General features: G+C 52.1%; 1 protein-coding gene across 1 annotated transcript; it reads left to right on the top strand.

Moving 5' to 3' along the window:
• The first annotated feature begins 38 nt into the window (after positions 1-38).
• On the top strand, positions 39-9,540 carry fscn1a (fascin actin-bundling protein 1a). The gene is made up of 5 exons (XM_084678801.1): positions 39-1,051; positions 6,015-6,171; positions 6,484-6,605; positions 6,701-6,868; positions 7,131-9,540. Exons 1-5 carry the CDS (start codon positions 211-213, stop codon positions 7,334-7,336), a joined length of 1,494 nt encoding a protein of 497 aa, XP_084534927.1. The 5' UTR covers positions 39-210; the 3' UTR covers positions 7,337-9,540.
• Positions 9,541-9,859: the final 319 nt, after the last annotated feature.

Below are 9,859 nucleotides of genomic sequence, written 5' to 3'. Positions count from 1 at the left end.
GCTAACGTCACTCATTGGTATAAAGGCTGCAGCTGTGGCGACGAGCTCGCGCTGTGAGAGCAGAGAGGACCGGTGCGCGCTCACACTCACACACACTCACACACTCCCCAAACAAAGAAGCACGCGAGGCAGAGCATCTCACCCTCCGAGCGAGTTCCGAACACCGCACTGTCCAGGCGCAACTGACCCGGTCCAGGCCCGAACGTCATCATGTCTTCTAACGGCGCTAGTAACGGAACCAGCGACATGCTACAGATCCAGTTCGGTCTGATTAACTGCGGTAATAAATATTTAACTGCTGAAACGTTCGGCTTCAAAATCAATGCCTCGGCCACGAGCCTGAAGAAGAAGCAGATCTGGACGCTGGAACAATCCGGAGACGAAGCGAACGGGAATGTGTTCTGTCTGAAGTCTCACCTGGGCCGGTACATCGCAGCCGACAAAGATGGCAATGTGACCGGGGACAGCGAGACCCCCGGGACGGAATGCCGGTTTATCATCACCGCTCATGATGACGGCCGGTGGTCGCTGCAATCTGAGCAGCACGGGCGCTACCTGGGCGGTACCGAGGACCGGATCATCTGTTTTGCCCAAACCGCATCAGTGGCCGAGAAATGGAGCGTGCACATCGCCATGCACCCGCAAGTCAACATCTTCAGCATCACGCGCAAACGTTACGCGCACCTGAGCTCGAAGGTGGATGAGATTGCCATTGACCGGGACGTCCCGTGGGGAGTTGATTCGCTGATCACTCTCGTGTTCCGGGACCAGAGGTATCACCTTCAGACCTCTGACAACCGGTTCCTGAAGAACGACGGCAGCCTGGCCGTTAAATCGGACAAGACCACGGGCTACACACTGGAGTTCCGCTCAGGGAAGGTGGTTTTCAGAGACTGCAATGGCAAGTACCTCGCGCCCTCCGGTCCGTCCGGTACCATGAAGTCTGGCAAGAGCGCGCGCGTTGGGAAGGACGAGCTGTTCGTGCTCGAGCAGAGCCACCCGCAGGTCGTCCTCACCGCGGGAAACGAGAGGAACGTCTCCACCCGGCAAGGTATGTGTGGGGTGCGAGAGCACATTACAGGGAGCTTAATCTGTATTCGAGTTTGGTCACCAACTGTGGAACTGGAACAGTTTATGTGTGTGTGTGTGTGTGTGTGTGTGTATGGTAGACCATAGCCTCTAGCACTGGAGGGGTTAAAATCATGGAATGTCAGCCCCCCCCCTCCATACAGCCCACACACTGAGGGGGATGACACAACAAAGAACACACACAAAACATTCTAGAATACTGTACACACATGGATGATTCTAGAATACACACGGATAAATCAGTTATGATTGAACGCATGTGTCGATGCTCTGTGTGTGTATGTAAGCATCTGAATGTGTGATCAGACATGCTTACCTCCCCCAGACTGGTATTCAGTGACAGACAGCCATCACTCTCCCTCTCTCCTGGGTTCCTCATGGAAGACAGCCTCCCAAGTTCCTGGAGGAGAGGGGTGACAGAGGGGGTGAGGGAGGGGAGGGGTGAGGGTTAGGGTTGGTGTTTCTGCAAAGAGCGTTGTGAAGGATCTAGCCTCCATAGTGACAGTGATACTGGTGATACTGGTGATGCTGGTGATGCTGGTGATGCTGGTGATACTGGTGATACTGGTGATGCTGGTGATGCTGGTGATGCTGGTGACGCTGGTGATGCTGGTGATGCTGGTGACACTGGTGATGCTGGTGACGCTGGTGATGCTGGTGACACTGGTGACACTGGTGACACTGGTGACACTGGTGATGCTGGTGATGCTGGTGATGCTGGTGATGCTGGTGATGCTGCAGGTCTGTGGCTGCAGGTCTGTGGCTGCCCACCCACAGCAGAGCTGATAAGGGGGTTATCTTCTCGGTCTTCAGCGGGACCAATCCCTGGGCTAATCTAGATCAACAAGCTTATATGTTATCTTAATCTCTGTAATATGGCAGTATATAGCACTCCGTGTGTCAAAGATCATATTTGGACCGAATGTCTGAGGTTAACATGGAGCTGTGTGGTGTGGGGTGGTTCAGGGTGGTCTCCATCCTGGAGGTCTGTGGTAACAGACCTGAGGGGGTAACAGACCTGAGGGGGCAACAGACTCCACCACAGGGTCCATGTGGGCTGATGGAGGGTCTAGCTCCAGATGCAGGCTGTGGGACAGGCCTCTCGGGCTCCTGCTGTGAGACAGGCCTCTCGGGCTCCTGCTGTGAGACAGGGTTATCCTGAGCACAGAGCTGGATGACCCCATAACCACTCAGTGATTCTGCTGCCTGAATCTGCACCAGAACCAGTCCCCCACGGCACACTGTTCTGGCAGAACCAACTGGACACTGACTTGACACTGATGTGACCTGTGCTTCTGGGTAATTTCAGAACACATGCATACACTGCTAGTAGTGCTCCCACAGAGAGATGGAGATGAAATCAGAATACTTTTTTATTCTAGAAGTAGAATGAGATCTTCCAGGGCTGCTTCTGTGTGTAGCCAACCTCCTGCAGAACTCTCTAGGCTCTGTCCTCCATTTTGTGTCCTGCTGGGATTTAGCTCTGACACCCTCCCTGTCTGCCACACACACCAAACACACACCAAACACACACCAAACACACACACATCCCTGACCTTGGCTGTGGATGTTAATCCCTGCCAGACTCAGGTGATGATTTTGCTCTCCCCACAACACTCCTATCTGCTAACATTTGGCCTTGGTTGTGTGTGTGTGTGAGTCGGCCTGCAGCAACATTTGGACCTTTGCCAGGGCAGGCCGCCATTACCACCTTCCCATCATCCCTCACTGGGAGGGCAGGAAAGGCTTCACCAGGAGGACTTCTGTTAGGGAGGGGGAGGGAGGTTTGGAGGTGACCCCCCTGTACTCAGGATGTGTTGGGGGAGGGGGTCGCGGTGGGTGGGGGAGGGGGTCGCGGTGGGTGGGGGAGGGGGTCGCGATGGGTGGGGGAGGGGGTTGCGATGGGTGGGGGGCCTGATCATGTATCCCACTGCTGGGCATGACTGTCCTGTCTGGGGGAGGTAGCTATCACTGTCTCACTGCAACATCATAGTGGAGCACGTAGGAGTAAACTGCTATGGTATGTGTTTGTCTCTAGTTAATTACTAACACACAATGTGTGTGTGTGTGTGTGGTATAAGCAGAACAAAGCATGGGCTGGCTCTCAGTGTGTCCCAGCTGGGCTCCTCCTCACCCCAGCCAGCCAGACAATAGAGGCCTCACACACACACACACACACAATCACTCTCAACACACACACACAATCACTCTCAACACACACACACACACAATCACTCTCAACACACACAGAAGCTCACCCACACGTAGACTCAACACAATGAGACTCTCACTAGACATACACACTCACCCAGCCTCACAGCAAACCTCTGCCAGCAAGCTGTGCCTGTCTCTGGTCAGTCTGCCTTGGTAGGGCTGGTGAGGAGAGCTGTGTGTGTGTGTGTGCGTGTGTCTGTGTGTGTGTGTGTCTTGTAAGAGTGTCTTATTGTGTTAACTCTGTGTGGGTGCAAGCTTTTGTGTGTGTTGAGTGTGTGAGTGTGTGTGATCACAGATCGCCCTAACTGCTCACCCTCTCACTGGGTCGACGCTGCTGTGGCCCTCCGGCTGTGGAGTCACATTAGTCTGTCCTGCGTTGTCATGTCTGTCAGGGCTGTTACAGACCACTCTCTCTGTCAGACTACCCTAGGCATGGAAGGGCAGTGGATGACTGGGTCTTTGTATCTATGGTTGCTGTGTGTGTGTGTGTCTGTGCATCCAGCACTATCATATCAAATTGACCAAACAAACAGTCTTTCAGAAGCTCTCAAACATTTTGCAAATTAAACCACGAGGACACTGTTCCATGGTGAGCGATGCAAAGTATTCAAGGTATCAGCTTGCTGGTTTATTTTCCTGAAATATGCTGCTGCTCGTTCCACTAGGTTGGTACAGCAACGTGTTTGTTTTAGTGAGCCATGAGTTATAGCAAGTCAGACTGGAAACGCTTCCTTCTCTCCTTTCGCTCTATACTCCCTCCCTTCTCTTCCTCCCTTTATTCATACCCTCTTCTCCAAGAGCACCCTTGCAGCCATGTGGATCTCATCTTGGTCAGTTTTTTTTCCTGCTCCATCATCTGTGTGTCTGTGTGAGGGTGTGTGTGTGTGTGTGTGTGTGTCTGCATATTTCAGTGGAAACTCAATCCGTCCTAGGAGACCAGACGTGGTCGGTAGGAACAGCAGAGAGGGAGGTGAGGAACAGCAGAGAGAGGTGAGGAATAGCAGAGAGAGGTGAGGAATAGCAGAGAGAGGTGAGGAACAGCAGAGAGAGGTGAGGAACAGCAGAGAGAGAGAGGTGAGGAACAGCAGAGAGAGAGAGAGGTGAGGAACAGCAGAGAGAGAGAGAGGTGAGGAACAGCAGAGAGAGAGAGAGGTGAGGAACAGCAGAGAGAGGTGAGGAACAGCAGAGAGAGAGAGAGGTGAGGAACAGCAGAGAGGTGAGGAACAGCAGAGAGAGAGAGAGAGGTGAGGAACAGCAGAGAGAGGTGAGGAACAGCAGAGAGAGAGAGAGAGAGGTGAGGAACAGCAGAGAGAGGTGAGGAACAGCAGAGAGAGAGAGAGAGGTGAGGAACAGCAGAGAGAGGTGAGGAACAGCAGAGAGAGAGAGAGGTGAGGAACAGCAGAGAGAGAGAGAGAGGTGAGGAACAGCAGAGAGAGAGGTGAGGAACAGCAGAGAGAGAGGTGAGGAACAGCAGAGAGAGAGAGAGAGGTGAGGAACAGCAGAGAGAGAGAGAGAGAGGTGAGGAACAGCAGAGAGGGAGGTGAGGAACAGCAGAGAGGGAGGTGAGGAACAGCAGAGAGGGAGGTGAGGAACAGCAGAGAGAGAGGTGAGGAACAGCAGAGAGAGAGGGAGGTGAGGAACAGCAGAGAGAGAGGTGAGGAACAGCAGAGAGAGAGACGTAGGAAACATGAGCTGGTCGTTCTGATGGGACATGTCAGGTGACCCTTCTTCTGCCTGGACAGGCGGAACTCCAGCCTGGCATCGCCATGGTAACGGTCAGCTGTGTCATTAAGGGTAAAACCCGCTTAGGAAAAACCACTCGACGATGGATCCATTTGTGTGTCTGTGTTGGTTACTGAAAGAGCCCCTTCAGCCAGAGAAAAGAGAGGGACAGAGACAGAAAGAGGGAGAGACAGACAGAAAGAGACTGGAAGAGTGCAGTGTAGGTGTGAAGAGGAGGAGGAGGAGGAAGAGGAGGAGGAGGAGGAGGAGGAGGAGAAAAGAGGGAGGAAGGCATTTTGCTGATCATAACTATAATGTTCCATATTCAATGTTCCTGCCCTCCTCTGATCTGTCTCACTGGGTTACACCCAGCATTGTACTGGAGCAGAAACGGACTGACTGTGTGTGTGTGTGTGTGTGTGTGTGCGCTGTAGATGATTCCTCTTTGACTGGGGGCTTCCCTGTGTGCTCCAAGGGCCCTGATGGCTCTAGTGTGTCTTTAATGATCTCTGTCTCTCTTTAATGCAGATGCATGCGGTCTGTCACTCCAAAACACATGTGGGCACAATACACACACACAGTACACACACAAAGTACACACACACACACTTTCAACACATACGTACACATACTGTCACGCAACCACCCCCTCACCACACACGCACACACTGACAACAGCTGCTTCCTTCCAGAGGTCTGGTGGGTCTCTTTGACTACCCATAATTCAGTGGGGATTTTACCACCCAAACTGGGGTTAGGGGCGTGTGTGTGTGTTTGTGTGTGTGTGTGGAGCCTTCTGTAATCTGAGCCATCTGATGTTGCTCATTTTGCGTGTGTGTGATCCTAACCAGAATAGCAGTGGACGTCTGTATAGATGTGTGTGTGTGTGTGCATTTGTGAACTACATTTCTTGTCGTCACTGACCAGCTACAGATCTGTGGTTGATATTAAGATCATGTGTAATCCCTCTCCCATTTGACCCTGCCCAGGTATGGACCTGTCAGCCAATCAGGATGAGGAAGGGGACCAGGAAGTGTTCCAGGTGGAGATGTGTCGTGAAAACGGAAAGTGTGCTTTCCGAACGGCTGCTGGGAAATACTGGACTCTGATGGCTAATGGGGGCCTGCAGTGTACTGCATCCACCAAGTAAGACACACACACACACACACACACACACACACACATACACACACATATTGTTCCCAGGCTCACCACACTTATCCTCATTCGTTGCTGGGGGGTGCTGGGGTTGGTGCAGGGGTCCTGAGGCTGGGGCTGGGGCAGGAGAGAGAAAAGAAGGGGTTGCATGTGTTTTTGTACCCAGTGAAACTGAGCTTCTGTTCAGCCAGAGTGCAGCGATTTAGCCTCTGACCCCTGACTGCTCCTGGGTCAGGCTTCCTCTCCAGCCCATGTCGTGGAATCAAGTTCTATTGTGTGTGCGTGTGTGTGTGTGTGTAGGTCCACTAACTGCTTCTTCGACATCGAGTGGCGTGGAAAGAAGCTGACTCTCTGCGCTGCTAACGGGAGGTATGTCGCAGCCAAGAAGAACGGCCAGCTAGCCGCTACCATCGACTCTGCAGGTCAGTGTGTGTGTGTGTGTGTGTGTGTGTGTTACTCATGCCTTTGTGTGTGTGTTTATGACATCCTGTCATTAATGTGTGTGTGGCATCTACAGGTGAGTCAGAGGAGTTCCTGATGAAGTTGATCAACCGTCCAATCATAGTGCTTCGTGGAGAGCATGGCTTCATTGGTTGTAGGAAGGTTACAGGAACGTTGGACTCTAACCGTTCCTCCTACGACTACTTTACTCTGGAGTATAGAGATGGAGCTTACAGTCTGCAGGGTCAGTGCACACACACACCCACACACACACACACACACACACACAAGCCTAGTGCCATTTATAAGCATGATTTCCTCCCATCACATTTGACATAACACACAAAAAAATACACACATCCAAACACACACATGCAGGCAAACACACACACACACACAAATACGCCAGGCAACAAGATGAACTCGGTGACTAAATTTCCCAATATTGACCTGGCCACTAACACTCTCTCCTCTCTCTCCCTCTCTCTCCCCCTCTCTCCCATCAGACTCCACTGGGAAGTACTGGATGGTTGGAAACGAGTCCTCAGTGGTGAGCAGCAGTGACACGCCTGTTGACTTCCTGTTTGAGTTTTGTGACTACAACAAGCTGGCCATCCGCTCTGCGGAGGGGAAGTATCTCCGTGGCGACCACGCCGGCGTCCTCAAGGCCAACGCCGACCACCTGGAGACCGCTACTCTCTGGGAGTACTGAGCACGCTGTGACCACGACCACGCATGCTTCAGCACAACACTACCACTCCCCTGCCCCCCATCTCCCTAGCCTCCCTCCACCCATCCCCCTGCCCCCCATCTCCCTAGCCTCCCTCCACCCATCCCCCTGCCCCCCATCTCCCTAGCCTCCCTCCACCCATCCCCCTGCCCCCCATCTCCCTAGCCTCCCTCCACCCATCCCCCTGTCCACCTTTACCCTCGTGGGGTCTGGGGAACTGCAGAGGACCGGGAGAGGGGAGGGGAGGAGGAGGGAGGCGGGTGGTGCTGGTTGGCATCTCCAGCTCATTCCATTCTCTCTCTCCCTAGCTCCTCCTCTCCTCCTCTCCCTGTTCCCTCTCTCTTCTGAGTCAGTTATGGGTTGCCATAGTTACATTGGGGCAGTACACTTTCACTGTTCCAGTCCTACGGCTGCTCGACGTGTCACTCACTCTCCCAGACGTTTGATTGGGCCCTACTCACTCTTCTGCCCGAAAGCCCTCCCTTTCTTGACCCTTGTTTGGAAAAACCCACTCCCCTCCTCCCCCCTCTCCTCCCCCCTCTCCTCCTCCCCTCCTCTCCTCCTCCTGCTCCTCCCCCCTCTCCTCCTCCCCTCCTCTCCTCCTCCTGCTCCTCCCCCCCAGACTCACTGCTCTCCCTCCTAATCCTGTTATTTTAGCGTTCTGTCTTCCCATTTCTGTCTGTCTCTTCCTGATTCCGGCTTGAGCAGCACATGGTGGCAGTATGGATGGTGTATTTGACCTGGTGACCCCCTTTTATCTGGATTAAGTGTTTCTGTACAACCTAGTCCAGTACCACTGTTTCTATCTGGTCTGGACTGGTGGGAGTGGTTCTATCTGGACTGGTCTGGTTGTGTAGGAACAGATTAGACTGGTCTGGTCTGGTTGTGTAGGAGCAGATTAGACTGGTCTGGTCTGGTTGTGTAGGAGCAGATTAGACTGGTCTGGTCTGGTTGTGTAGGAGCAGATTAGACTGGTCTGGTCTGGTTGTGTAGGAGCAGATTAGACTGGTCTGTTGTGGTTGTGTAGGAGCAGAGTATTCTGGTCTGGTGTGTCTGTATGTGGAGAGCCTCTGTCCTCTCTGTTTGATAACTGGAGTTTTTGATGATGTCACCCAACAGGTTCAACCCCACAATGTAAACTAGTCTAATGTAAGCAGTCATGTGTCCTTCTCTTGTTGTGTTCCCATTGTTGGAGAGTGTGATATCCCAGACAGACAGGTCTCCCTGTAACTGCCCCCTCCGGCCTCCTGGCTGTGCTCCAGGGCACCGGGCCATGGCATGGTGGGATATGAGATGTTGACTGCTCTTGACCCTTACTGGAAGAACCACACACACTATTTTGATGTTCTCTTAAGGCATAGCCATCATCTTCAGCAGGACTGGGTCAGACTGGCTCATGATGGCTATCAACTGGTGTGATACCGTAAACTGACTCTTCAAACTGCCTTTCATCCGGGATCCAAACTCCTCGTCCTGTCATTCATGCTTTGGTGCTGCACCCACTGAAAGCAGAGCACAGCCAATATCTCACCGGTCAGTCAGCCAGGCCGGTCAGAGGGTGTGAACCACACCACCCCAGCCCTGAAGAGACCTCTGTAACCAGACTGGCCTTAGTCTCTGGTCAGACACACGAGTGAACAGCTAGAAATGAGAAGCTGTGGTGAGTTTGTCTGCTCCTGTCTGTGAGAGGTGTCTCTCTACCACCAGCGTGTTCTCTCTGTCCTTTACAGCGACCAGCCGACGGGTTTTCTCTGCTCTGTAGACAAACGTGTTGTCGTGGTTTCAGAAGCGCTGGGGGTCGAGGGGGACTTGAGGTAGTCAGCTGATGGCATGCATTGATAAGCACACTTCAGGTTTGCGAAGCAGAACGCAGAACGTCTGGCTTTACGGTTCCTGGAACAAGGTGATTGGTCGAGACAGCCTGGAACAAGGTGATTGGTCGAGACAGCCTGGTGTGGAAGGAAGATGTGGTAATTACTGTGCCTTACTCTGAGTTAATGGGCAGTAAAGAAAAAACAAATAGAAAGAAAAATAAACTGATTCACATCTTTGCTTTGTATAACTGGAACTTTCTTTTGTAATATTATTTTGTATAATTAATTTTTTGATATTGTGGTTAATCTTCCTCTTGTGCCATTGGTTCACCTGAATTCCAACGACCAATAAAAATGGGATTTGGAACACTACCTGTGTGTGTGTGTGTTTTTAGGGCTGGCTAGCTACAGGACACTGGAGTCTATTTGCCTTTGTGGGAAGTTATCTCAGGGGAATATTTTTTTTTTACCACATAACTGATATCTTACATATGATCAAACCACAAGCATGTCATTTTAGAATATTCAAACCCAAACTAAGCCCAAGAGGATGGATGTGGTGTTTAGTTCCCTAAATGCAAAAATATGTATATTTTCCCTTCCCAAGCAGCGCAGTTTAATGTGCTGTCCCAGTTACACACATGGAAACACACTTCCTGTAGCCTGAATGGAGCCTTTGTGCTGAAGGGTT

This window comes from Hypomesus nipponensis, chromosome 17 (genome assembly GCF_054491055.1).
Source record: "Hypomesus nipponensis isolate SF chromosome 17, ASM5449105v1, whole genome shotgun sequence".
Classification (NCBI taxonomy): domain Eukaryota; kingdom Metazoa; phylum Chordata; class Actinopteri; order Osmeriformes; family Osmeridae; genus Hypomesus; species Hypomesus nipponensis.
This window is presented reverse-complemented; position numbering and strand designations above follow the sequence as displayed.

What these genes read in the sequence shown, in the direction of transcription:
- fscn1a (XM_084678801.1), top strand. Translation starts at nt 211, where the DNA reads ATGTCTTCTAACGGCGCTAGTAACGGAACCAGCGACATGCTACAGATC. An exon ending in CGCTACCATCGACTCTGCAG is followed by an intron (nt 6,606 to 6,700) that starts GTCAGTGTGTGT and finishes TGGCATCTACAG; the next exon opens with GTGAGTCAGAGGAGTTCCTG. An exon ending in TGGAGCTTACAGTCTGCAGG is followed by an intron (nt 6,869 to 7,130) that starts GTCAGTGCACAC and finishes CTCTCCCATCAG; the next exon opens with ACTCCACTGGGAAGTACTGG.